This window comes from Aspergillus nidulans, chromosome VII, assembly GCF_000011425.1.
Source record: "Aspergillus nidulans FGSC A4 chromosome VII".
NCBI classification, from domain to species: domain Eukaryota; kingdom Fungi; phylum Ascomycota; class Eurotiomycetes; order Eurotiales; family Aspergillaceae; genus Aspergillus; species Aspergillus nidulans.
The window spans coordinates 3,439,449-3,465,628 of NC_066263.1; the positions used below are offsets into that span (position 1 = coordinate 3,439,449).

At 50.2% G+C, this 26,180-nt stretch overlaps 10 protein-coding genes across 10 annotated transcripts, besides 1 other annotated feature; 4 read left to right on the top strand and 6 right to left on the bottom strand.

The window, feature by feature from the left end:
* Positions 1 to 26,180: part of a sequence feature (contig 1.38 569..233386(1)) that runs on past both edges of the window.
* Positions 550 to 2,456, top strand: smp3 (glycosylphosphatidylinositol-alpha 1,2 mannosyltransferase smp3; the record flags this gene model as incomplete). The annotated part of the gene is made up of 4 exons (XM_050613009.1): positions 550 to 658; positions 824 to 1,206; positions 1,254 to 1,343; positions 1,398 to 2,456. The coding sequence occupies 4 exons, from the start codon at positions 550 to 552 to the stop codon at positions 2,454 to 2,456; spliced, it is 1,641 nt and encodes a 546-aa protein (XP_050468854.1).
* On the bottom strand, positions 3,201 to 4,889 carry ANIA_02304 (putative UV excision repair protein (RadW)). Its single transcript, XM_050613010.1, has 7 exons — positions 4,714 to 4,889; positions 4,598 to 4,645; positions 4,466 to 4,538; positions 4,322 to 4,401; positions 3,935 to 4,264; positions 3,434 to 3,874; positions 3,201 to 3,380 (listed from the first exon to the last, which is right to left on the bottom strand). The coding sequence occupies exons 1-7, from the start codon at positions 4,729 to 4,731 to the stop codon at positions 3,261 to 3,263; spliced, it is 1,110 nt and encodes a 369-aa protein (XP_050468855.1). The 5' UTR covers positions 4,732 to 4,889; the 3' UTR covers positions 3,201 to 3,260.
* ANIA_02305 (uncharacterized protein) lies at positions 6,653 to 7,864 on the top strand (the record flags this gene model as incomplete). Its single annotated transcript, XM_654817.1, has 2 exons — positions 6,653 to 6,728; positions 6,765 to 7,864. 2 exons carry the CDS (start codon positions 6,653 to 6,655, stop codon positions 7,862 to 7,864), a joined length of 1,176 nt encoding a protein of 391 aa, XP_659909.1.
* Positions 9,507 to 10,900, bottom strand: rip1 (ubiquinol--cytochrome-c reductase catalytic subunit RIP1). Its single transcript, XM_050613011.1, has 4 exons — positions 10,558 to 10,900; positions 10,332 to 10,420; positions 10,107 to 10,257; positions 9,507 to 10,049 (listed from the first exon to the last, which is right to left on the bottom strand). The coding sequence occupies exons 1-4, from the start codon at positions 10,820 to 10,822 to the stop codon at positions 9,868 to 9,870; spliced, it is 687 nt and encodes a 228-aa protein (XP_050468856.1). The 5' UTR covers positions 10,823 to 10,900; the 3' UTR covers positions 9,507 to 9,867.
* On the bottom strand, positions 11,288 to 12,291 carry ANIA_02307 (uncharacterized protein; the record flags this gene model as incomplete). Its single annotated transcript, XM_654819.2, has 2 exons — positions 11,648 to 12,291; positions 11,288 to 11,574 (listed from the first exon to the last, which is right to left on the bottom strand). The coding sequence occupies exons 1-2, from the start codon at positions 11,823 to 11,825 to the stop codon at positions 11,288 to 11,290; spliced, it is 465 nt and encodes a 154-aa protein (XP_659911.1). The 5' UTR covers positions 11,826 to 12,291.
* On the top strand, positions 12,379 to 15,363 carry ANIA_02308 (chloride channel protein; the record flags this gene model as incomplete). Its single annotated transcript, XM_654820.2, has 7 exons — positions 12,379 to 12,384; positions 12,446 to 12,938; positions 13,134 to 13,474; positions 13,523 to 13,600; positions 13,648 to 13,973; positions 14,017 to 14,371; positions 14,416 to 15,363. The coding sequence occupies 7 exons, from the start codon at positions 12,379 to 12,381 to the stop codon at positions 15,301 to 15,303; spliced, it is 2,487 nt and encodes an 828-aa protein (XP_659912.1). The 3' UTR covers positions 15,304 to 15,363.
* On the bottom strand, positions 15,430 to 16,021 carry ANIA_02309 (EamA family transporter; the record flags this gene model as incomplete). Its single annotated transcript, XM_654821.1, has 3 exons — positions 15,430 to 15,666; positions 15,747 to 15,852; positions 15,909 to 16,021. 3 exons carry the CDS (start codon positions 16,019 to 16,021, stop codon positions 15,430 to 15,432), a joined length of 456 nt encoding a protein of 151 aa, XP_659913.1.
* On the bottom strand, positions 16,278 to 17,524 carry ANIA_10290 (pyridoxamine-phosphate oxidase PDX3; the record flags this gene model as incomplete). Its single annotated transcript, XM_654822.2, has 2 exons — positions 16,278 to 17,320; positions 17,383 to 17,524. The coding sequence occupies 2 exons, from the start codon at positions 17,522 to 17,524 to the stop codon at positions 16,278 to 16,280; spliced, it is 1,185 nt and encodes a 394-aa protein (XP_659914.2).
* Positions 17,721 to 22,115, bottom strand: ANIA_10285 (pentatricopeptide repeat protein). The gene has a single exon (XM_050613012.1). The coding sequence runs from the start codon at positions 21,874 to 21,876 to the stop codon at positions 18,058 to 18,060; it is 3,819 nt and encodes a 1,272-aa protein (XP_050468857.1). The 5' UTR covers positions 21,877 to 22,115; the 3' UTR covers positions 17,721 to 18,057.
* erg8 (phosphomevalonate kinase) lies at positions 23,452 to 25,603 on the top strand (the record flags this gene model as incomplete). The annotated part of the gene is made up of 3 exons (XM_654823.2): positions 23,452 to 24,045; positions 24,092 to 25,103; positions 25,478 to 25,603. The coding sequence occupies exons 1-3, from the start codon at positions 23,741 to 23,743 to the stop codon at positions 25,601 to 25,603; spliced, it is 1,443 nt and encodes a 480-aa protein (XP_659915.1). The 5' UTR covers positions 23,452 to 23,740.

Sequence of the window (26,180 nt, forward strand, 5' to 3'; positions counted from 1 at the left end):
AGCATGATCATGATTCAAAGCCGACCGAAATAGAACACCAGTGTCATACTGTATAATCGAGAGTTTACAGATAGCAAGCGCGGATGAATGCGGCTCTTGGGTCTCAAGCATCTCTTTCAGTCTGTTAAAGCCACTCAACCTCGATCCCCTCAATTAGTTTCACGATCGAGTTTGGAACAGTGTCTCTGCTTTATCCAAATGAAATGAGATGAATCGATAGTTTGTCTTAGTGATATCATTCCCCAACGCGTCTCTTTTCCACTCGCTGGCCTCCCTGAATTGCATTCCGACTATTAGTTTCTTTTTCTGCTCCGTACCTTTTTCTCGTTTTGTTTTTTTTTTTTCCCGTAAAATCTTTACCGTCGTAATATCTCTCCTTCGAGAGTTTTTCAAGACCTCTTGCCCAACGACTCGCGTCTTGATGTCGCGACGTGATCAAATTTGATCGGTTCCACGGCGTCCTGATTGCAGCAGCATGTGCAGTACAAGAATTACGCTCCGGATATACCTCCATCTGTCTAATCTCCCGTCTTGCAACCTATCCAAACCATGTGGAGGCGAACATACTTGCTCCTCTTATTGATCCGGGCCTACTTCGCGCTGAGCCCCAGCTACATCCACCCCGACGAGCATTTTCAGGGCCTCGAGGTCTTCGCAGGTAAGCTCTTTGTCAATTAAACCGAGTTGTCCCTGGCTTGGTGCGGCTTGGGTCATTTGACGATGCGGCGGCGCGACTGATTAACCCCACACACCACATCACTCACACCATGCGCCAATACTCACCATGTTCTGCTTTGCAATACTTACGCAGTTTCTTTCGTAGGCCGAATCCTCTCCTATCCGTCGCGGCTACCGTGGGAGTTTACCTCCGAGCGCCCGATCCGCAGCGTCTTTCCGCTGTACCCGATTTATGGCGTCCCGATAAGCCTCCTGAAATGGTTCTATACCGAGACTGGGACGGAAAGCCCACCGGCGGAGCTAGTATACTATGTTGTTCGGGGGGTCATGTTCTTGCTGAGCTTCGTGCTGGAAGACTGGGCCGTGCACGATCTGGTGCCTCTCCCGCGCCATCGCCGAGTAGCTCTGGTGTTGGTGGCATCCTCATATGTCACCTGGACTCATCAGACGCACACATTCTCAAACTCGCTCGAGACGCTGTTGGTTGCTTGGGGTCTAGTCTTGATCAACCGTATTATTGATAACAAGGTGCGAAGCCGGAATCTGGAGAGTGATGACTGGCTAATGGGTGATAGCGGCGCTCCTCTCTCTTCTCTTGCGCTATTCTATCCTTTATCTGCGTAGCAGGTATCTTTAACAGGATCACATTTCCAGCCTTCCTGGTCGTTCCAGGACTCCAGTTACTACCGCATTTTTGGCGCAAGTAAGTTCCGTTGCAGTTGTCTTTAGGTCTGGTTGTTTACAATTTCCCGCGCAGGCCATTATCGTTCTTTTCCCTTGTTGGATTCGGTCTCGTCTTCTTCTGCATTGCTGTCTTCGCCGACACGACATTCTACAAACCATCGGCATCGTTCGCGGATGTCTTGCGCTCGCCGGTAATCACACCACTTAATAATCTCCTCTACAACACCGACAATTCCAACCTGGCTCTCCATGGACTTCATCCTCATTATAACCACTTCCTAGTCAACCTTCCTCAACTTCTTGGCCCTGCGCTTGTGGCCATGGTTTTGCAAGCGTACAACAGAGGCTTCATAGCCTCTTGGTTTAAGAACCTCCGCGCAGCTTCTGCTCTATCGGCAACCGCAATGCTGTCAATCTTTCCTCACCAGGAACCTCGGTTCTTGATACCTTGTGTGCCTCTGCTCCTCAGCTGCCTTCAAGTCCGCAAATCGCGCATATTTTTAGGAGCTTGGGTCATATTTAACGCAACCTTGGGTTTCTTGATGGGTGTATACCATCAGGGCGGCGTCGTGTCCACACAGCTAGCAGTTCCGTCCGTCATATCAACTACCACGTCTCTGTGGCACGAATCGTTGAAGGGCACACAGTCTCTATTCGCTACTGTAGTATGGTGGAAGACGTATTCTCCGCCACTGTGGCTACTAGGCGACAACTCTACCCTAAATCTGAACATCGACACCCGTGACTTGATGGGCAAGCCCGGGTCAGAAATGGTCAAAGAGCTTGAGCGCTTAGTCCCCACCTGCGGCTCAAAGCAGAAGAGCACCGAGTTAACGTCGAGCTTGGAACAGCCCGATGCTGTCTTCGTAGTCGCTCCCAAATCAGTGACCTTTCTTGACCAGTTCCTGGCTCCGCAGTCTCCTGATTCAAGTCTGGAACTGCTTGAGCTATGGAGTTACAAGAAGCATATAAGTCTAGATGACTTGGACTTTGGCTCCGATGGCGTTTTGCCCACCATGAAGCGCGTGATTGGCAGACGTGGATTGGGAGTCTGGCTTGCGCAACGACCCGGGTGCCGCGCCATTGACAGCTAAGCTTCCAGAGCTATGCCAATCCGTACTATGTCAGTCAACACAGCTTATATCAAGGTTGCGGATAGCTAACACTTGCAATTCACCTTGTCATATTGCTGTCTATATCCCTGATTGACGCCAATCTCTTCTCTATCTTCACTTCTCTGTACATGCCTTGTTCTTTTTTCCCTTTTCTTTGAACTCGATAATATTCCCGGGTGAATTGATTAGGAGATTATATAATATACCCTTCCTTCCTATCTACCCTTCTTTTCGGAGTCTTCACATTCGTCTTAACACCATTTGGTTGAAATCCATGGCAAATATACCCTCCCGACATTCTCGGATGATATTATGACAATCCTATTCACTGCGTTGAGTCTTTCCTACGAGATGGTTGACTTCAGGAATCCTTGAAATAATATAGCGTGCTCTGCGCATTTCGGCCTTTGACCAGTCCTGCTCTGTATTACTGAATGGTATTGCACCAGGATTGTGGTGCAACCAGCAGCCTTTTCATGTAGCTTAGTGGTTCTTTATAATATAGGTCACATAAGCACATGAAAAAATAAAGGTGGCTGCTTAAATTGTGTCAACTGTGTACAGAGTCGAGTCGGCGAAAGAGAATCTGCCCAAGCATAGCTTGTACAAATAGGTTACGAATACTGAAGCGCCGATGTTGAATATCTGCTCGGAGTCCAGTCGCTACGAGAAAGAAAAAGAGACATATAACGTAAGCCGAATCGCGGTTACTCAGTATGGGAGGGTGATAGATTGACAGAAAAGTAGCGGCACACCATAATTAACTAAAGTCGGATGATAGTTTCATGCATCGTCACCGTCGTCAGAATTCTCAAACAGGTAGTTTGCCGCGAGCTCTTCGTTCTTATCGCAGGCGAAATAGGCTTGAATAACTAGGTCTCGCGGAAATCCGAGTCGGCAGAGCTAGGGCTAAGTCAGCTAAGAGAAAAAGAACGGCCAAGGAATCGAAAGCATACCCGTTCGATGGCGTCTCGCTCCTCTTCCGTAACGTGAATCTGGGTTGTGCCCGGAGGAAGTGCAGCATCGTCCTCTTCGCTCAACAATTGAAGGAAAGCTTCCTCGTTTTGGCCAATGAGCTGGGCAATCTGGGGGTTACCCTGACCAACTTGCTGAAGGATAGGTTCCAGCATCTGAGGTTGCTGTTGGACTAGCTGGCGAAGTTGCTGGAAAGCTGGATGATTGCGTAAGAAGTCGAGTGACTGGGGTTCGCCACCAGACGCACCGCCAGCGCCGCCGCGACCTTCACCAGCCTGAGCAGCAGCCTCAAAGAGGTTGACCGGCTCGTCTTCTCCAGAGGTAGCAGGTGGAGCTCCGCTAGCAGCGGCGGCTTGAGGAGCGGCAGGGGTGGTAGCGGCTGATCTTTGTTGTTGCTCCTGCTGGATATTTTCCGGAATGCCCTTGATTGCAAAGGCAGAGATCAGTAACTGTTACGTGAATTGAAACACGACAAGACTCACATTCAGCAGATATTCAATTGCCCGGTCTGGGTTGAAGAACGCCGCCCTCATAGCACGGTTGATTTGCTCCCGCTCAAAGCCCATGCTCATCATCTGGTTGATTACTTCTTCACTTTGCGAGCCAGTCAACAGCGCTGAAGGATCGTTGAAAGTGCTAGCAGAGGACTGGGCAGCCCCAGATGAAGCGGGCGAAGGGGTTGCCGGAACGGGGCCAGAGGTGGCTGTTGTAGATGTGTTTGTGGACGGAGCGGGAGCAGGAGGGGGCGCGGGAGTTGAAGTCACTGATTTAGCTGGTGTTGACGGACTTTGCGAGGACGGCTGAGTTTTGGGCTGAGGAATCTCGTAGTTAGTACGGTTGTATCAAAGAAAAACTTGAAAAGCTTATACCTTAGAAACCATGCACACGATAAATCCCTTTTCCTCGATGTTGTAGAACTCAACCGTCTTGTCATCCTGAAGGATCTTCCCTGCAAAGTTGGAAAATACGTCAGCCATGAGTATCGACACGTTGCAAGAAACCAATTAACTAACCAGAGTAAATGAGCTTCAGCGAAGGTACATCCCACCCTTTCTCCGTGGAGATCTTCTCTTTCACCTGGCCGACCTGAAATTCAGTTAGGCCCGCATCGGTACTGGCTTTCGAGCTCGAGCAGTATGACTTACAGTCTCCGAAGGTTCCGCATCAATCACGAATTTTTGTTGTTTCAAATCCTGTAGTGACACATGTCAGTATAATTCATGAAATTCCGTATGTTTGTTGTAGCAGACAAGGTACATACTCTGAATGTGAGCTTCATCTTGCGCCACTGGAGGAAGGTAGATAGCTGAAAGTGGGGGAGGGGAGACGGCAGACTGGGAGTAGGAGAGGGTAAGGACCTGGCGGATAGAGATTTATTTTAACAGAGATAGATGAAAACAAGACACAGGACAGGGATAATTAAAGTCTGCAAAAGAGCTGAGAGGCAGCAACTGAAGATGATAAATTATGATGGCAGGGTGCCAGTAGAGAGGATGGAGCAACGGGAATTGCCAAAAGGCAGAAGGCGGTCAGTCACAGCCGCTCCCCTCACACCAGCCACTGCACCAGCCATATTCTCTGGGCACCGCCACAAGTAATGCCCCTCCAGGTCCCATATCCAGTTCTAGTATCATCTACCTGAAGTGGGAGCCTAGACGTCCCCCCTCTCGTCCCCCCTCTCTTCTTGCTGGAATCGCCTCAGGCGGAAACATGGCACTTGACAGGCACCAAGTCTATTCATCCGCACATGAGGCCCTATATTAGTTCAAGCGGCAGCAGTATTGTAGCCTTAACATCGCAAACAGATACAATCCTCTTGAACATGCAGCCGAGTGGGCGGCAGCCTGTGCCATCTATTTGCCATACTCCGTATGAAAGAGTACTATGAAGCATTTTTTAGGCGCTTTGGCGATATCGGTTTAGTTCAGCATATTGTGGCACTTTCTCACGAACAGTCGCCTGGATTCTGCCCGACCTTTAATCAACCTTTGACCTGTGATAAAGTGGACATATCCCCATGGATCAGTCACATATCATGATCTTGCAAGACCGCGATGCATGAAAGCTCTGTGATGTATGATCTCGTCAGCCTCGTCGACTGCTCGCACCGTCGGGCGTCGTTGAGATCATTTACATATTTCCATATCATGACCATCTACACTGGAGCCCCCGAGTCTTGGCTAACTCACACACCGAAACAGCGGTGTTCTGAGATCAGGCTCTCTGAAGTCATACCCAAACTGGCGGTCATTATCTGTCTCCAGGTGTTCTGTGGACACGTCACATAGTGGATCCTAGCATCTATTGGATCTAGCACTCCCAGCACATCCCGTGTCTATCGGTGATCACAATCAGTGGTCATTATTGGAGGGCACTTCAAAATACTGAAATCAGGCACGTCGAAAGCCTTGACGAATTGGTTAATCGTTCGTTGACAGGGCCTAATCGGTATAACCATGCAAGACTTTCTCGAGCAGCGGGCAGCCAATCGTTGGCTTCATAGCATCGGAAGTACAAGCCCTAAGCAGTCAATTGCGGTCTAGGGGTCTAGGCATGTCAGGCACGGGCACCTATGCGGCCTCACAGCTCATATCCCGGTGAAGAATGATACTCGATTGTTCAATGTGATGCTTATTCAATGGCTTCAGGTGCCTCGGGTTTTCCCTGCCAAACAAACCTTGCTCCTTGTTATTTGGAAAGACATCATGTGAGCAGTTGAGCTTGAGAGAATGAGCTTGTAACGTATTCGATTGTGCTAAAGTGGTATATTTCCAAGCATAGCATGCTATTGTCGTCATTCTGCTCTTGACCGAAGACGTGGTCAGTCATACTTTGGCTTCAATGCTTGGCCTGGATAGTCTATTCTGAGTCACTTGGAATTGCTACCGATCCAAACATTAACACAAGCCTATCCCTGACAATTCGCTAACATCTTTCATCCTGTCCAATTATTTCTGGCATCCCTTCCTCAGATATACAGCCTGCTCTTTCCAATCATCTTAACAGTCTCAACAACTCCCCACCTCACCTATATCTCTTAATTCCTCTACGCACATCTGAGCTTTCTCTGCTCGCAGTCACCTACTCCTATGGCGTTCGCGCCTTACAGCTCGCAAGCCAGAACTCTGTCACCGGTGTTTTCCCCCAATATCCTAGGTTCTGCGTTGTGCTGCTACAAACGTTCAAGACCCCTATCAAACATGCCCAAAGCCTCCCCGGGCTACCTGCTGGGAGGCGCCTCATTGTTTTTAAACATCATTGTCACCGTCCTCCATGGTGTGTGTTATGGCTCTTCTAGAGCTTTTACACCAGGTGGATCTTTCATTGAAGCGGTCACTGTCAGCTTCGGCGTACTCAGTTGTTTTGTGGTTCTCGCCTTGCTGTTGATTGTGACAAACGTTTCAAAAATGAACGCTAGGGTACCGCGAGAAGGATGGAAAACCATCACCTACGGATGTGGATTCGGGTATTTCATAACTGCAACTGGCGTGACGGCGGGAGGAATAACATGGAGTGCCTTGCAGGCTGTGAGTGAGGCGGCAGGTTCAGGCATTGGCTCAAATCGACAAGCGCTGTTGATTGCCCGCTGTGTGTTATGGGCACTCTCAGTTCTTACCCAAGGAATGTTGTGCGGCGTCCTTTTGACGACCACCTCGAGCAATGACAATTGCAACCAATGGCCGACCCCAATTGCATACGAGCTCGGCAGTATTGCCTCCAACCGAACAGAGGTACACCAGAAAGGGGCGTCTCGCGCAGCCTCGTCGATTGCCGAATCGCAATGCCCGTCCATTGAGACAATAACTCCGAGCCGACCATCGATTTCGAGAAAAACGTCTCATCGATCAGACCGTTATTCCGGCAAAACACTGATCCAGTCAGACTCCAAATCTAATTCACTCGACCTGGACTCCACTCTCATTCCCTATCCCGAAAGTGCAACGACACACACCACAGTCAGCGCTTCCTATGAAGATCAGGGCAGCGATAAGGGTCACAGTCGGCCACAGCAGCTTCAACGGAGTGGCTCGCAAATTAAACGGTCCCTCGACAGTGTGATGCTTCGCCCTTTATCAACAATATCGTCCTCTACGCAGTTAGCGCCAAACAAGCAACCTCCTTCAAAGATCAAAGTGCCTGATGAAAGCAACATACATCCCCTATTTCGCTCTGGTAGTCGCTCCCCTCCTCCGACAGCCACGCCAAGTACAATGGTAGTCGCCGCGCCGGATGCGGGTCAAACGATTACCGTGAGCACTCTGCAGAGAATGAGGTCGACACGCTCATTTGGGACCTACTCTTCGCGAAGGAAGTCTTTGTTGGAACAAACGGATTACCTTTTTGAGGATGTGGAGCACAAGGCAGGGTCTATCTTGGGCTATTACCCACAGCAAGCGCACTCGATGCAGTGACGCCGCCATGTATACACAATACATATGTTGGTAGATATTCTTGTTATTTAGCGAACAATACCATTACCCATGATTTATTCAAAAGATCCAAAAGCTTGCATCAATCAGGGAAGGTAATATTTGCGCGAGCAGTTCTGCTAAGGCACCCTTGCCCCAGCCCGGTGCAAATAAAAACGAAGAGTTGCAAGCTGATACTAGAATATCATTTCATGTTCTACTATACAGTGTCCCTGGCCGATGGTGTACTCATCCAGTCCTGCGTGTCAAAGTTTTAGGCAGCTAAATGCACCCCCAAAGGACGATTTGCCGAATTTTATCAGCAACCCTTTTAGCCGAGTCAAGTAATATAGGCCGAAGAGGGGAAATAAAGCTATTGCCGCACAAGTTGCTTGAAAACAAAGTACTGTTCTTCAGGGAATTTTTTGGTTGATCGTCCTGTCCTGGCCCTGAAGAGTGTCGCTCGGGAGTGATCATAGGATATTCGGAAGTAGGAGGTGCGGGTTATAGATGAAAGGTTGTTGGGTATAGAGGTCCAGTAAATCTGATCCATAGAATATACGAGGTGGAACCCTAGACTTAGGGTCTCTGAGACGTCAAATATGGCTTTATGGAGGAGAGCATTGAGACTGAGATTATTGCACAGAGGATAAGAGTTCAACGCCCGTCAATCAGTCAGTTAGTTTATCTCAAGTGGTTCTAGAGAGGCTGTCACTGAGTCTAAAACCGACACCACACATCCCCCTTAAACGGTGTCTAACCTAAAAAAAAGCATGAGAACTTGGTGCGCGAACTATCCGCTGTTCAGCCGACCACCACTTTGCCTGCCAATCGATGATATCCGTATCACGTTAGTAGAGACCAGAAAGAGCATCATCCATATTGCTGACTACCAATCAGTTGCCGTTCTCCATGAATATAGGTAGCACTGTCCTGTATGGAAGCGGCGATGACGGTGCAGTCTTGGTGGCTGTGCCTGCCAGTTCCGTATTTTCTGCAAAAAACTGTCTTGAAAAGGTTTCTCGGACTAGACTGCTGTTTAATGCTCGAAAATACTGAGGGTCGGAAGCTGCATCCATTGGCATCAAGTTCAACAACGATTATAACCGTGTCGATCTGTCACTCAGGCCTATAGCATTGAAGATCTCGCCCGACACCTACCTCTCCCTCCTGGCTAGGATGTCGGGTCCAACCCCATACACCTCCAGGGAAAAGCAGATCTCGCGGAGTCCGATGACAAGTTGCAAGTGCATACTTGAAGCGTGGGGTTTCCAAAGTCTGAAAGCATACTGGTTCACCGAGTGCCAATCTGTTTATCCTCTTCAGACGTCGAGTGAACTTGCCCAGAAACGGTACAGGAAGTTCTACAGGTTAGCATCTGTGAGGATTCTCGTTTATGCCAACTCACGTCCTGCATAAAGGCCCCCTATCTCCAGACTATTCGAACGTGTTTCGGGTGCGAGCGTATATCCCCAGCCCATCGGGAACTGGTGTCTATGTTGCTTAGGAGAGACCCGGCTGCGGAAAGCTGGAGATGGCAATACACTATGACAAAAAAAAATACATATGGCCAGAATAAGCGACGCATGGACGGATTGTTCAGAATGGCAAATCTACGCACCAGGTGGCTCGAGACCCATACCTTGAAAACATTGCAAGCTCAATTGAACAAAAGAAAAGGTAGACTAGAATACATGACCCAAAATCTTCAGCGACATTTGTCCATCGCCCCTCGCCTCGGGACCAGTTCCTTCTCTCCCACAGCGCAAAGCGGAAAGGGAGAATCAGAGTCTATACTGCAACAGGAGACCCCATGAGCGGTGAGTGTACAAGCTCTAAACGCGGAGCAGAGTTGAGAATAATAGAACAAGCGGCTCATTTTTGTGGGTCAATATAGAAACACAGTCCCTCTAATCTTAACATAACAGGGATATTCATCTAAACACAAACCTTATACTCTCTCAAAGGTTTCATCACTCAACCACCGACAACAAATTTACAACCGCTTAACCAATGATAAGGGTCTCCTCGTCGGGGAAGTTGTACTGGGGAACCTCCAGGTTCAGAGGGGCGGGTCCCTTCCTAATACGGCCGGAGATATCGTAGTGCGAACCATGGCAGGGGCAGAACCAGCCGCCGAAGTCACCGGACTCACCGATGGGCACACAACCAAGGTGGGTGCAGACACCTAGATAGGTCAGCTGTTAGTTGCTGCAGGAACCCATATATATATATATTATCTTACCAAGCATAACGAGCCACTCGGCCTTCTGCACACGCTCCTCATCGGGCTGGGGGTCACGGAGGGTCTTCCAGTCGTACTCTTGAGCCTCCTTAATCTCATCCTGGGTACGGTGACGGATGAACACGGGCTTGCCACGCCACTTGATGATAACCTGTTGAAAGCTCCGGTTTAGCCGCAAGGCCTGCAAACGCAACACAAGAAGGCCCAATGAGAATATAAACATACGTTCTTGCCCTCAGGAATTGTAGCGAGACCGATTTCAACCTTGGCCTGAGCGAGGACGTCGGCGGAGGCGGACATATTGACAAGGAAGTCTATTGCAAGAGTCGCCGTCAGCCAGGTATTTGTGGTAATATTCACCCCGTAAGCTATTTTGCGAATCGGATTTCAAGCAAGTCGAGTATCGCAGCCTCCGGTGCCTCCATATATCACGATGCTCAGGAACACTTACCCTGAACAGTAGCCTTGGCCCCAACGGCAGAAGCCAAACCCATAGTACCGGCGACGAAGTAGGAAAAGACCTGGTTAGAGCGAGGAGCCTTCTTAGAAGAGTACTTGCTGAAATCAGGGACCTTCAGGGTGTCTTTGGCGGTAAATGGGCTGTCGAAGCTCGAGCTGTACCGTTGCTGGGAGGCGACGACGGCGCGGGACGTTGTGGACAGCTGCTTGCGGGCGCAGGCACGCAGCAAAGAGCCGGAAGTAAAGGAGAGAGCCATGGCGAGATAGCAATTGCGGATCAATTGCAGAAGAACGACCGATGGAGGCGGCGAGGAGAGGGGATGGGACGTTACGACACAGAGAGGAGCGGATGAGGAATTCTGAGGTTGAAGCCGACGGACTCCCGAAGATGAAATATACTCGGGCGCTGATTGGCCGGCCGTACCCGTACAAACACGTGACTAGGAACCAACTCTACATCAAGGCACTCTGTATGCTCTGAGTTCTAGCAAGTATATACCCCCGAACTTATGAAAGGATCGAAACACAGCAATTCCTTTTCGTTATGTGGTTTTGTGGTCTTGATTGAGCAATCGGTGGTGTTGATACTGGCTTGTGCAGTGTCATACGATATTATCTCATCAAACCATGATTATGCCACCAGAATTTACAAGCCAATAATACACCCATAACGCAAAACCCAGAATAACTCCTAAGCCTGCTCCTATCGTTTTATGCAACATTTATTGATCTGCCATTTCAACATCACCGTCATCCCTTGCCTGCGAGTCACCCGGCCCATCCACCAGCATCATAACAGTCGGAGGCCTTGATCCGCGGGGTACTGAAGCCTCTTTCGTCTCTGACGGGCTGTCCTTCTCTGTCTCAGCTACCGGTGGTAGAGACCCGTTTAGCGTGCGCTGTCCTTTTTCGATCTCGAGGTCCTTGCCTGATTCCTTCGCTCGCTTCTCCTTGAACTGTTTATATGTTGTCGTCTTCGGTATGACATCGGCGAGAAATTCTAGGTTGTCTATCCGTGAAACAGCGGTTGCTACAGTCGACACCATTAGATTTACCGTAAGGCTCTCTGTAGAGGAACCTACCCAAGTCCTTGTACTGAATAGTCTTTCGAGGTTTCCGTTCCGATTTGACAACATTATGCCCTTGTTCCACGAGATATTGGATGAAGAGTTCCTGAATCCGTTTAGTCATTGTCGAGGCGAGGGGATAAGCCACAGTACCGTAGCCATTGCGACGACAAAGGTCGCATTGTTCGAGCATTGGGCAATATCATCGTCGAGTTGGATTATCTTCTTAATACGAGAGACTAACAAAGCCTTAGCAAGTGGATATATACGGACATCAAGGGTACGTTGGACGTACTAGGAAGAGAGCTTTGACCTGTGATCTCTGGAGACGCACCCAAGCCGGACGCGGTTCTGGTATCTTTGGTAGGCATGGCGACGCAACTAAAGTCGCAGCAGTCGTAGCAGGGTAATGATTTATTTTCAGAGACTTATAAGCACGCTTAGTTCGAACTGAAGGACGCGGTAATTCTGGTGATCGTGGACGAAGCGGCTCGGGCGCGTTTACGCATACAATATCGCGTGGCGGACAATGGGGAAGCGAATAGGTCGTGGACTCTGGATCAAGTGCTTTGCAGGGGGTTATCGCGAAATAAATAGGTCGCTCTCTGTATGGTTGGTTCTTAAACCAAAAGTTATAAATTCATGTACTGCTAAGTTCCCACTCGAGTCATTGTCACTGCAGACGACTGATGCGATAAGCGTTTCGAGTTTCCTTATCTCACGTGGCGGCCGCGTACTATCCAATAATGACGGTCTGTCGACGGCTCCGGATGTTGCCCTTTCATTCAAGACAGCTATGCTCGCCCAGTGCAGTTTAACAAGGCGATGAGCTCAATGCCTGTCTCATCGTCCTCGCGGTCCCCTCTTCCCTCTCCCTCCCCGCTGACCGAACGTCGCCTGTTTAGAACTTTCTCGGGGTTATCAGCCTCGTCGCGACCACGCTCGCCCACAGGCAATGGCCATGCTCCGGTAACAGAGGAGATAAGCGAGATCAAACGGTACGAGGACTTTACCACTATCGACTGGGTCCAGGATGCGGTACACGAGCAAGCGCGACGGCGGATAAAGCGCCAGGAAGGCTCGGGGTTTTGGGACAAAGAAGGCACCTTTAAATGGAGGCTTAAAGTACGGGAGTCTTATGACGCTGGGCAAGCTTGGCTTGTCATTACGATCGTCGGGGCAGTCATTGGGCTGATAGCGGCTGTTTTGAATATTATTACTGAGTGGCTGTCGGATATTAAATTGGGTTACTGTACGACGGCGTTTTATCTCAATCAACAGTTCTGTTGCTGGGGTGCTGAAGGAGGTACGTCTGGTCCTTTTTTTGTAGTCCTTGTGGCAAGCTAACTTTGATTTCTCAAGGATGTCCTGAATGGCGGAGTTGGACTTCATATTGGGTTGTGAACTACGTCGTATACACCTTCTATGCGGTACCTCAATCTTTGTTCGCCCCAACGTTAGGCAACAGCTGAGTATCGATAGGTATTATTTGCATTTATAGCTGCGAAGTTGGTCAAGTCGTTTGCGCCATACGCTGCCGGATCAGGCATCTCCGAAATAAAATGCATCATCGCCGGCTTCGTAATGAAGGGTTTCTTGGGTGGATGGACACTTTTGATCAAGTCAATTGCGCTTCCACTGGCCATCGCTTCGGGTTTATCAGTAGGTAAAGAGGGGCCAAGTGTTCACTTTGCGGTCTGTACCGGAAACGTCATCTCGCGATTCTTTACCAAATACAAGCGGAGCGCATCGAAGACTAGAGAAGTTTTGACAGCAACTGCAGCCGCCGGCGTCGCTGTTGCTTTTGGCAGTCCGATTGGTGGCGTATTGTTCTCTCTCGAAGTATGTACTCTCCCCTATATTTTGAATCCGAGTACTGACATAACGTAGGAAGTAGCGTCCTATTTCCCATTGAAGACCCTATGGCGGAGCTACTTCTGTGCTCTGGTTGCGACGGGAGTGTTGTCGGTATGTTTCAGTTGTTCTCAGTAGAGCATATACTCATGTTTGTACAGGTTATGAACCCCTTTAGAACTGGGCAGCTCGTCATGTTCCAGGTGCGATATGACCGATCATGGCACTTTTTCGAATTGATATTTTTCGTCATTATTGGTATATTTGGTGGATTGTATGGAGCGTTGGTGATCAAATGGAACCTCCGCGTCCAAGCGTTCAGGAAGAAGTACCTCTCTCAACATGCCGTAGTTGAGTCCGTGATCCTAGCCGTTGTTACGGCAGTTATATGTTTCCCCAATATGTTCTTGAAGATCAACATGACTGAAATGATGGAGATCTTGTTCCAAGAATGCGAGGGAGAGCATGACTACCATGGCCTTTGCGAGTGAGTGGCCTGACCCTAACCGTTTTCATTGCTAATGAAGCAGGTCGAAGTATCGCTGGTCAATGGTGTTCTCATTAGCTACAGCCACAATTTTACGGATATTCTTAGTGATAATATCCTATGGCTGTAAGGTGCCGGCTGGAATTTTTGTTCCATCAATGGCGATCGGGGCGTCTTTTGGCCGCATGGTCGGTATTATGGTCCAGGCATTGCATGAATCGTTTCCAGATTCGAAGTTCTTCGCAGCTTGCGAGCCGGACCTCCCTTGTATCACGCCTGGCACCTATGCATTCTTAGGCGCAGGCGCAGCTCTGAGCGGAATCATGCACTTGACTATCTCAGTGACCGTGATTATGTTCGAGCTGACTGGGGCTCTGACCTATATTCTTCCCACTATGGTAGGCAATGCGACTCCTAATCGTGGCACTACTGACGTATCTAGATCGTGGTGGGTGTCACCAAAGCAGTGGGAGACCGCTTCGGGAACGGCGGCATAGCTGACCGCATGATCTGGGCCAATGGGTTCCCATTCCTTGATAATAAAGAGGATCACGTCTTTAATGTCCCTGTTTCCCATGCAATGACCACTGACCCGGTATCGCTTCCTGCCTCTGACTTCCCAGTGCGTGAAGCAGAGCACCTTCTGAATGATAATAAATTCCAAGGCTTCCCAATCATAGAAGACCGCTCGAGCAAAATCTTGGTTGGGTACATTGGCCGCACGGAACTGCGTTACGCTATCGATCGAGCCAGAAGGGAAGGTATGATTTCTCCTAGCGCCCAGTGCGTGTTCACCAAGGACGCAGCGGAAGCCTCAGTCGCCCGCCGCGCCTCCTCTACTTTGCAGCGTACTCTCTTAACACCCGACACTTTCGATAATATCGAGAGCAGTTCTGGGGCGAGTTTCGTGGACTTTAGCAGATACATCGACAACACGCCATTAACCGTACACCCACGCCTGCCGCTAGAAACCGTCATGGAGATCTTCAAGAAGATGGGACCTCGTGTCATTTTGGTTGAGCACCGTGGCCGACTCACGGGCCTTGTCACGGTCAAGGACTGCCTCAAGTACCAGTTTAAGGTCGAGGCCGAGGAGCAAGCACTAGCTGCAACACACCATCCCGAACTTCCCCTTGGGGCGTACCAGGCGAAGGATAATGGCACTCTTGAAGAACGCATCTGGAATCTTATGCAGAAGATTGGGTCGAGGTTTTCCAAGAGTTCCGGACAACCACGAGATGCCATGCCTCTCCCGCAAGACGACCAATCTCCAATTGGTGTGGGGAATGACGCAGATGGCCGGATGGTCGAGTTGGAAGAACGACCTTAGTATTAGAATTTTGATTGTATGGTAAATGAAATATAGACGAACAATCCTTTATCCTATAGACTTCTCACAACTAACCGCGCCCTCCCTATCCGTAACCATATGGTTGGAGCCTTCGTAGCAAGTAATTCAAGACTCCTCCCTCATGCCGACAAGAATACACCCTCCCCCCATCATCGCGGCCCCCAACCACCATAGTCCACCAACCTTCTCCCGAAAGACAATCATACCGAGCAAGGCCGTTATGAGGAAATTTGCCGACGTGTTGGTGATAGACACCTTTGTCGTGGACGGCGCGGCTGTCAATGCACGCGTGAAAAATGCCCACATAATCACGTTGCAGAGGACATTTAGGCCGAGACATATCTTGACAACTTTGTTAACTACTGCTGGCATGCTGGAAGAGAATGACGGGATTATATAGAGAGAAGAAACAAGCAACTTACCCCCCTCACAACAAACATGAAAACGGGATGGCCTTCAGCGTCGCCGGGAGCGCCGAAGAGAGACAACATTGCATTCGCAAAGGTGGTCGTTTGTTCATCTGTTGTGCTATTCCCGTATTAGCCTCTGAAGTGATTTCTATAGGATATGAGTAGAGTTCATACAGTTTCGCAAAGAGGCCATTCAAGGCGGCGAATGCGCCTGACGCGATGGCGAGGAGGATCCAGCGCGGTTCCGGCCGCTGTTGGGATTGGGGCCGTGGCGTTGACTGGGACATCTTCTATTTCCGATTTATACAATATGAGTTTTAGTATGCGGTCCGGGGATGTTGTAATCAAGTTGCGCGTTAAGAATTTAGGCGTCGGAACTCAAGATGAGCTTTGCCAAGTATCGCATTTCCGGCAGTCGTCGCAATCTAATGAGCCTACTCCGTACTGTTCGATCTATTCTTTTATGTATAACCCTGTGTGCCAACGTGTAACAATGTTTTATATTTCGTGGCTCATTCACACTTTCTGCTCTATGATAAAAATCTAAGGCGAAAGTCGCTCAATCCGCCATTTATACGACGACTCATCTGTCCCATGAATCCGAACATATCGGAACCGATCATGTAGACGACTGCGGCGACCCTGCCAGAACTCCACCGACTCCGGGATCAAACGCACGCCTCCCCAGAACGGAGGGAGGGGGATATCCTTTGTATCAGCAAACCGGGCCTCCATTTCCTGCACCCGCTTCTCCAGCAGCGCACGCCCATCGTCAATATCCGTTTCGTTCACATCATGCGGAATATCAGGGTAAATAATTGAGCCAGAGTCCTCCCCGGGCCCGAAGCTCTTACGTCGTCTGCTCACAAGAGTACCCGACTCAGCGGACCAAAGCACCTTGCTTTGCCAACTAGCCCAGGCGCCGATCTGGCTTCCGCGCTCCCGTGTCCGCCAATACATCTCGCTCTCTTCGCGACTTAGCGGCTCAACCTTGCCTTCAATACGAACCTGGCGCTCCAACACCGACCAGCAGAATGTCAGAGCAGCCCACTTGTTCCCATGCTCCTTTAACTCCAGGTCTTGGACAAGCGGCTCATCCACCCCGGAAGGCATAGAGTCAGGGAAACCACTATCGCCGTTTTGGCCAATGCTCGATCCAAAAACCTGTCCGCCTTTCCCCTCCCGACTCCCCCAATTGCTGTATACCGTCCAGCCTCTCTCATCAAGCTCCTTGAGGTACACAACGCGAGCACTCACGCGTCCTGTTGGCAGAGAGGCGGTAGCTAGCGTGCACGTCTCCGGCGCTGACGAGCGCTCTAGCCGGGGGTCGCGGAACCACGCATGAAACTGGTAGAGGGGGTTCGTTGGGTGCAGTTGGGAGATGGTCAATGGAGGATTGCGCACGAACTGGTGAGCACGGGCGGGATGCGACAGAACTTTATTATCTAGTTCGGTGTTTGGGGTCATTGTATCAGATCTGAGGGCTTCTGCGACGACCCGTGGAGGGAGAGCCGACGCTGGGATGAGGGGTTCTCCGGCACGGGGTGTTTGGGTCTCGGGGGTCGCTTCGATGTCGCCGGGGGCAACTATATTGAACAGATTAATATCTAATCATGGCTTTTATATCGATGCAGCTGAATTGACGCACATATCAGCTTCTTTGGTCTCTTGTGCTGCGGATTCGTAGAGTCCATGGCCGAAAAGTAGGACGGATTGGTGTGATAATTGCGGCGAGGTGGGAATGACCAGCGTAGAGGTCTGATTGGATTAAACAGTCGATTATGACGCATAGAAGGAAAATAGTTGACCAGCTAATGCTTGTGTATATCCCGAGGTCAATGATGGGAAAGTGTTGGACAAGGTGGGCTGATGTTGGAGACTCTAGAATGTCAAGGTGGGGGATCGGGGAGATCCCGGCATGACGCATCAGACGAAGCGGTTCTGAATAGCACACTACTATGAGCTACGATATCTATCAATCATATGATCGTCGAACGTCGTATATCATTGACGTGAGAGTTGAGAGTCTCTATCAAACAAATGGAAAGAAATGAACAAAAGAAAAAAAAGCAGAACCATAGCCCAAACAGTGGTATAGATACAAAAATGCGACGAACGCCATACCCGCTGAATGCAATATGTCCAAATAAATACGAAGAGCTCCTGGCATTCAAGTGCCTCCCAATGTCCATAGTTAATGTCGGGCTGGGGAGCTAGAGAAAACCGGGTCCAGCCCTGTGTGGATGCGATAAGATCCCAGTGGTGGGCGTCTGGATATGAAGAAAAGAGGCAACTTTTATCGTCAAAGAACTGAACAACCACTTTAGAGAGTGGCTGTGACTGCACCATTGCCCACAAGATCGGCAATCTTGTGAGCCACGGCCGTAGGATACCCGCGGGAGAGCATCTCCTGCACCGTGCGAGAAGCGCTCGCATGGTCGTCGGCGGCCAAGAACGCACGAGTCATGGCCTCGTACGTACTTGGTTCCCGTTTTTCAATCCCGACACTGTTATAAATAGCCTGGGCCTTTTGGATGTTTCCTTCGGCGGCCCATCCGTGGATGAGGGTGTTGGCGATGTAAGCGGTCATCTCCACCCTACGTTTGACCATGTCCTCAACAACAGTTTCGGTCTGCGCGACCTGGCGGTTAGCAACCATGGATTCGAGAAGGGCCTGGTACAGGCAAGGCTGCACGTTAACCTTGGGGTTTGAAACAGCAGACTTGAACACGTCGTGGGCAGCTTCCATATCCCGCATCACACAGCCCTTAGCATGAATGAGCGACGCATAATGCACGGCTTCCGGTTCTTGTCCAGATGCCCTAACAGTCTCCAGTACCTTTTCAGCGGCCTCCATATCAACGGGTTCTAGAGAAGCATGCGCGTCGATAAGGAGCTTGTAGGTATGCATGGTCGGCTTGATGTTGCGGCTGAGCATACGCTCGTAATAGGCCAAAACCTTGCTGCGGTCGCGTTTTGTGTTGAGGAAATATTGAATCATGGAGTTGTAAGGTGCGGGACGGGGTTTGTAATTTGGCATGGATTCCATCTCTTCAAACATCTCCTCGGCAAAACGTTCATCGCTAACACGGCAAAGTGCGTTGACAATAGTTCCATAGGTGACACTGGTAGGTCGGACATTGTTGGCACGCATCTCGGCGAAGTACTGGAGGCAATCATCGATACGACGGGCTTTGCCCAGCTTGCCAATAAGAGCATTGTACAAGAACGATGTGGGCTCAACACCCTCTGCAACAGCACGGTGGAAGATCTTCAAGGCTTCGGTGGCTTCGTCGAATGTCTTGGTGGATTCCTTCAATGTGGTGATGTACAGGCCGAAAGTGTTGGCAGAGGGGGCAGAGCCAAGTTCGGACAGCTCGTGGTGATACTTGGCGGCAAGGCCACGGTCACCTAGGGTTAAGCAAGCGGCAACCATGGCATCAAGGATAGAAGTCCAGCCATACTTAACAGCCTTATACTGGGGCAGAAGAGGAACGTCACGCCTAGCCATACTCAAGACTTCGTGCACAAGATCAACGCGGTTGTTCTTGGCTGCAGCCCCAATAAGTTTGGCATAGGTGACGTAGCGAGGGTGTCGACCAGCGCGACGCATGTTGCGGAGCCTATTAAGAGCTTCATTGAGGTGAGCCTCGGGCCGACCATTAGTGCTCTCGAGTCCATCAGCGATCAGCGCCGATCCCTTGAAGTCGGTAGCGTATGCATAAGGGTCAAACGAGTCCTCACTCAGAACCGAGCTCATACTCGAAATCTCCGAGACAGGGGTGTGCGGACCAGAAATGTAGCTAGACGGGCTAGATGTCAGGCCCAAGTAACTGTGCCATCGGCTGACCATGTCAGGCCGGCTAGTGAAAAGCTTATTAACTGCTTGGTCAACGAGATTGACGGTAGTGGAATCCATCGCGAGTCCTGTTGCTAGAGCAATGTCCAACATATGAGAGAATCGAATAGGGTGTGCGGCATCAAAAGACATAGCGCTGTTGTTGACCAGAATTCCAGCTTGAACCTGAAGGGCGAGAGCGAGATCGCGTGAATTGAGCTGCGAAATCTCCAGAGGTCCTAGAAACGCAACGGCGTGTTGAGCAACTGGTGAGATCAAGGCGCCGTTCTCCGCCATCAACCAGAGAAGTGACATTGACGCTTGGGTTGAAAGTATAGCAGCGCTCTGGACAAGAACACGACTGAGGAGGTGAATACACTCGTTGATCTGTTCACGAAGAGAGTTCGAAGAGAGATCGTTGGAAGAGCGGATGCGGCTAAACATATTCCGCGCCTCAACAAGAGATTCCTCGGTGCGACCACTCTTCAGAAGAGCGACTGCATACATCACAGTCGGCTGCACCATATCCGACGTTGCCTGACCCACAGTGCTTAACATCAGCCACAAGGACCGAGCAGCTGACACATTGCCGTCACGGACGTGCAAAGCTAACATAGAAACGGCAGGCTTCTGTCGTGTCTCCACGTCCTTGGGGAGAAGATCGTATGCTTCGGAAGCGATCTCCAAGTTGCCGGAATCGGCCGCCGCTATGCAGATCTGAGACATGGCCTGATCAAGAGCTCCGTCGCGTAACCGAGTTTTGGCTTGCCCAAGCGCCTTAGCATAATCTCCCGATTTCAGAGCATGTTGCACAAGGGCGTCATGGATGATAACTGACTCCAGTGCCTCTTGTCGCGTTTCACGGTTTTCAGTAACTTCATCAAAGGAGGACCGGATGCGATCGAGGAAACGCATCGCATTTTCCTCCTTGCCACATGTAATGTAAGCCTTGATCAAAGCGGCATAAACCTGGCCATCCAGACGCTGAATAATGCAGAATGTTCCATTGTCATCGGACACCGCGAGTGACCTATACTCATTATAGCACTCAACAGCACTCGTCAACTCGCCGGCGGAAGCAAAGGCGTCAATCATTGAGGGGAAGATGGAGGCGTGAGGGGTCACTTTGTGAGACTCCATGTGTGCATACACGCGAACCATCGCGTCAACCTTACCCTCAGTGGCGCAGGCACTAATCAAATGGCGGTACGTATCGATCGGGAAGACAAGATCCGCATGTCGGGCAGTGGCCGTGTCGAAAAGCTTAAGCGCAATTCCAAGAGAGTCATCCTCAGCCAAAATGGCCTTCTCAAGCTCACTGGAGTGCAGCATGAACTTTCCAGGCTCCTCCATTCCTCCATAACGGACCCTCTCCTGCTCCAGCACCTCCATCGCTTTCATGGCGTCGTGGGCACGTAACACGAAGAGCTGAACCAGCATCCGGTACGTTTGTTCATCAGGAATTACCCTACGACGAAGCATATCCGAGTAAACATCGAGCGCCTTCGGGATCGCCTGTGATCGATCATCGTGGAGTTCAATAGCTGAGTCCAACAAAGCATTGTAGGCGCCAACGGTCGGCGTAAGGCCGTCTCGAAGAAGAGCTGCGAAGGCACCAGGGATATCCACAAACTTCTTATCGCAGGCGAGTTGCTCGATCCTTTCTGAAGCAAGGCGGGACTCTTCTGTCGCGATATCACCAACAGCAGCTACATCATCCGGCAGGTCCGGGAATGCCTCGGTGGCAGAGGCATCCTGCGCCTCCGACGCTTCCTCCGCCCGTGCTTGTTCTTCTTGTATCTGGATCTCGCGGGCCACTGCTTCTTCAACCTTTGCACTCACATCGGCATTGACAGAGGCCTGGGTGAGATGCGGAGAGTGATTGAGATCGGACCGAGCGGTGGGGGACAGGCCATTTTCGTCCTTTCGTTTACTCGCTTCTTCCTCCGTGAGCGGTTTCCAGCCAAGACCTCGTTTCAACTGCAACTGTTTCCAGTCGCTGTCGTCACCAGTCTGCTGGGCTTGTTGCCACGCCGCATAGTAGGCGGCTAAGCCTGCATCACCACCACCCGAGCTACCCTGGCTGGCCTTCGCGCCGGCACCTGAAGAACTCGACGGTTGGAAGACATGTTGTAACTGAGTAGTTCGAGAGTATTTTGCCGGGTTCGCAACGGTGAGATGATTGAGTGTGGTTGACGACGCGTAGGACGACTGCGAGGCGGCAACTACTGATTGAGCATAGCCATGAGTGAAGGCTTTGGTGAAACTCTGACGCGCGATATGGGTAAACGGCTTGAAGACCATTTATCTTGCGGGGGACCTCTTCATCAATGGGAAGAGGCAACACTAGGACTGATTAGGGTCTTAATCCTGGCTGAGTTGTTGGGAGTTGTCGGATCTCCTGGAGGACTGTACCTTATTTTCCGGAGAAAGGTGATAATGCAGGTTCATTTGACGACGGGGTCGCCAATGAACGCGCGAGACGAAAAGAAAGGGGGATAATAAAATGTGAAGAGAGTGTGAAGAAGAAAAAGACAAAGGTGTCTTTACAACGACTGAAAAATAGACGATGGATTATGATTGTGAAGAGACCGGGAACGAGGGATATTTTATGAGAAGGAGAAATGGAACTGGACAGTGGTCGCGTTGGCTCGTCCCAAAACGGACTAGCGCTGATCCAAATCGGTACGTAGAGTTTCCAGAACTCGACCCTGTTTAATTCACGCCGCCCAGGAATCCTGCGCAGGATGGCAAGCTAGGGATGCGACATCAATCAATTCCTGTTTCAACGTGAAATTCTTTTTGTTTCCTAAGTTACATATTCTAATACATTATCTTTCGCACAGGAAATCTATCATGTCGCCCTGCAGCATAAAATTCTGCGTACTGCAGGTAACCAGATGTATTCAGGCTGATTCCTAATCAGGACGTCACTTTTTGACGATCGGAAGCTGAAGGGAATGGGTCAGGTGGTCGCTCAGCCCCAGATTTTCCAGGTGTCCAATCGGCAGTCGGTTCGAGCTGGAGCCTTAGGAAGAATCAGGAGCTGGAACCCTGGGTTCCTGATTTTTTGACAGTCCGTTGACAGTCTGACTCACGCCCGTTCCGGCTTTTTTTCTCGTCTTTCCTCTTCCGCCGGACTTTGGCCAGATGGCCCCGGTCTAACACCGAGTCCCGGATCGCCGATATCCGAATCGCCGATTGCTGCCTGCCGCTCTGCAGATTTTGTGCCTGAGGTCTCTCTTACCTTTGCTGGCCGACGAGTGGTATCAGCTCGACTCGCTTGAGTAAGCTGAAAAGAGCTTTCTAGCATTTCCAGCGTGGTCACCCACCGGTAGTACTAAGCAGTAACAATAGTTTTTTAGTTCAATTGCCGCCTGCACTACATGGCCGTAGTCAGTAGGCTATCAACTCAATCTGCTGCGTCCACTATGCGTACGGCCGAATTGGGTCTTGACAATCAAGCTAGTAGAGCTACAAAGCCAACGTCAGCAAGCAGGAGGAGCTATTCTCCCGAGTCGTGGATTTTCTGTGGAACGCGGAGGACTCCGCAAGACTCTGATATCGTATGATGAGCCTGACAAGTTCTTCCATCAACCCCTGGAACGGTACGCGAGCGAAATATATCCTTGATCGTGGAAGAAGGACATCTTTTTGTACTTTTTTATCCTATCCCGGTCCTAGCTCTACTGCGTAGATAATGATTGACTGTTGACCTCGGAGTAATCTTTACTCCTTGTCCTATGGAGCAATCTTGAATTCTTCCTTTTCAGGCATACACTAGCCACATTCGTCAGCTCCAGCCACAGTACGGCGGGCACAACTGACGATGTTCAGTCGATCATACACAACAATCCAAAATGAGGACGGTAACTGGATGTCGCCCTGATATATGATGCCTCGAGTTCCTCTCCACAGAGCCTTTTAATCATATTTCTCAATTTTCCGTGTCCTTCTTTCCCTTGAGTGGTCAGCAGCAGGGAGCACGCGGGGTCCAGTACTTTCGACACCACCGCAGTTGAATCACTTAATACCCCCTCACCGGCACCGTACTCGCTTCTTATTCCTGCTTGTTGATTCCAGTATCGCTTTATAGTGATCTCAGTCAAAACCTCGAGCGATTCACGTCCGAAAGCCCCGTCTCGAAATACGACCAAAGCCCCTCGTCATGTCCTGCAAATCCTCAGTAACCACGGCCGTGTCCGCCCCCGGCAAGGTGTTGCTCACTGGTGGTTACCTCGTTCTGGACCGGAATTACACAGGCACCGTCTTTGCTCTCAATGCTCGGATTCATGTCGTCGTGGAACAATTGCGAAAGGGGCAAAAAGTACAAAACGGAAGCGCCGAAGCTGAGAATGACAATGTAGACCTGATTGTCGTTCGCTCACCTCAATTTGTTGGTGCAGTTTGGGAATATGCTATTCAGCGCGTCGACAATGGCGGTGGGATCAAGGTTGTACAGAAGAACGATGGGTGAGCATCCCGAATTTGATTAATGAATATGGCTAACAATGTTAAGGCGTGCCAATCCTTTTGTCGAAACATCGTTGAACTACGCTTTAACTTATATCAGCTACGTGGCCGATTCCAAGGATTTTGGATCACTGTCTATCACTATCCTTGCTGACAATGACTACTACTCGGAAACGGCATTCTCAAAGGCTTCAGAGCGCAAGGCGGGGGGATTCGTAAACTTTGGTGTTCCTCTCCATGAGGCGCACAAGACTGGTCTTGGTTCATCTGCAGCCTTGGTCACTTCGTTGGTGTCCGCGATGGTAATTCATCGGACCATGCAGCCGGATGATCTTGGTGCGGCTCGTGATAAATTGCACAACCTGGCGCAGGCCGCCCATTGTGCTGCTCAAGGAAAGGTGGGGTCCGGATTCGACGTTGCTGCCGCTGTCTATGGCTCTTGCCTCTACCGCAGATTCTCCCCTTCCATCTTGGAATCCGTCGGTGATGCGGGTAGCCCTGGATTTGAAGAAAGGCTTTTCAAGGTCGTGGAGGATGCTGATCCTGATCACCCTTGGGATACAGAGTGTCTGGATTTTGGCATGACTCTTCCTCGTGGCATGCAAATGGTTCTCTGCGATGTTGAATGTGGTTCGCAGACCCCGTCCATGGTCAAGAAGGTGTTGGAGTGGCGGAAGCAAAATAAGCAGGAAGCCGACCTTCTTTGGGACGCTCTTCAATCAAATAATGAGAGGCTTGTTCTCGAGCTCAAGCAGCTGTCTCAGAACCCCGACAAAGGCTATGACGAGGTTCACAGTTTACTCCAGCGCTCTCGCAGCCACATCCGCAGCATGACTAGCAAAACCAATGTTCCCATTGAACCAAAGGTGCAAACGGAGTTACTTGACGCTATTTCCGGTGTTGACGGGGTGGTTGGTGGCGTTGTTCCAGGCGCTGGGGGCTATGATGCTCTTGCAGTCTTGCTTCGTGACGAGGCGGAGGTTATAGAACGGTTAAAACAACTCTTTGAGAATTGGCAGAGTAAGGTGGAGGATGACTTTGGCGGTAAGATCGGCAAGGTTCGTCTTCTGGGTGTGCGTCATGGCTCCCTTGGTTTGGAAAACGAGCCGCTGGATCAGTACCGGGCATGGCTGTAGAGGTTTGAATCACAGCAACTTTTTGTTTCGGGTCCTTTCTCATGGGCAATGACTCTTCACGATGTGCATGTTGAGCATGTTGAGCATGACTAGCAATATAATGATTAGGTAATACCTATGTTTCTTGAAAGCAATAGGAGAATTTTAACATTATATGGTATCTTCGAGGACCGGGATCTGTCGCTATTGAGTAGGGGAAGATGAACTTGAGTGGAAGCAGAAAAGTCGGTCGGTAAGATAGTCTTCTGCCACGGGAATATATGGAATAACCGAACTCGTAGCTTGTATGGTGGCAGGTATTGGGTAATGGCGGTCCAGATATCAGGGGCACACTCGCACACCTTTTGCCTCTTCCACTCCCTAAAGTAGCCCCTCGTGCAGAAGTTGAGCATTTCACATCCCGGTTGCACCATGGCCAATAATTACGCCCACAGGCCGGGGTTTTATTAAAAAATAAATCAGTAATTGGACAAAACTCAGTAGGCCCGCGGTGCTGAATGTACTGTAGTGTGATGCTGACCGTAAAGCCCTCCTTGTCTGGCAACTTGGCTTGCTCTCCGCCTACGCCCGCTTCCATCTATCGACATTGCGCCATCACCTTTAATAAGAACGGCTTTTGTGGGTGCGTTGCCTCCATCGATCTTTTAGTCTGGAGGATGGCTGAACACTGTCTATCTGGCTATACCTGATGCAATGTCACCGACAGTCGTGGTTCCACTTGTAGGTGAGGCTGGGGTAGACAATGGAAGTCACAATATATACTTCGAATATCAGAGACGCACACACTTGACGTGAATAGTGACTAGTGCCACGGCCGGCCACCACGGCCAGTGTAATCATCTGCTAAGCAGCAGCGTACCTCGATATATACCAGTAGTCAGAAAAGTGCCATGGGGGCAAAGCGACCCGTGCGAGCCCTACGATTGACCGCGTTACAGTAGCACTACCCGCATAACAAAATCACCTCCCCAACGGCGAATATTGGAGCTGCCTAACATT

What these genes read in the sequence shown, in the direction of transcription:
- rip1 (XM_050613011.1), bottom strand. Translation starts at nt 10,822, where the DNA reads ATGGCTCTCTCCTTTACTTCCGGCTCTTTGCTGCGTGCCTGCGCCCGC. An exon ending in GGCCAAGGCTACTGTTCAGG is followed by an intron (nt 10,421 to 10,557) that starts GTAAGTGTTCCT and finishes CTCTTGCAATAG; the next exon opens with ACTTCCTTGTCAATATGTCC. An exon ending in CAATTCCTGAGGGCAAGAAC is followed by an intron (nt 10,258 to 10,331) that starts GTATGTTTATAT and finishes AGCTTTCAACAG; the next exon opens with GTTATCATCAAGTGGCGTGG.
- ANIA_02304 (XM_050613010.1), bottom strand. An exon ending in GCTGAAGCTCATTTACTCTG is followed by an intron (nt 4,402 to 4,465) that starts GTTAGTTAATTG and finishes CCAACTTTGCAG; the next exon opens with GGAAGATCCTTCAGGATGAC. An exon ending in CAATTGAATATCTGCTGAAT is followed by an intron (nt 3,875 to 3,934) that starts GTGAGTCTTGTC and finishes TTTGCAATCAAG; the next exon opens with GGCATTCCGGAAAATATCCA.
- ANIA_10285 (XM_050613012.1), bottom strand. Translation starts at nt 21,876, where the DNA reads ATGGTCTTCAAGCCGTTTACCCATATCGCGCGTCAGAGTTTCACCAAA.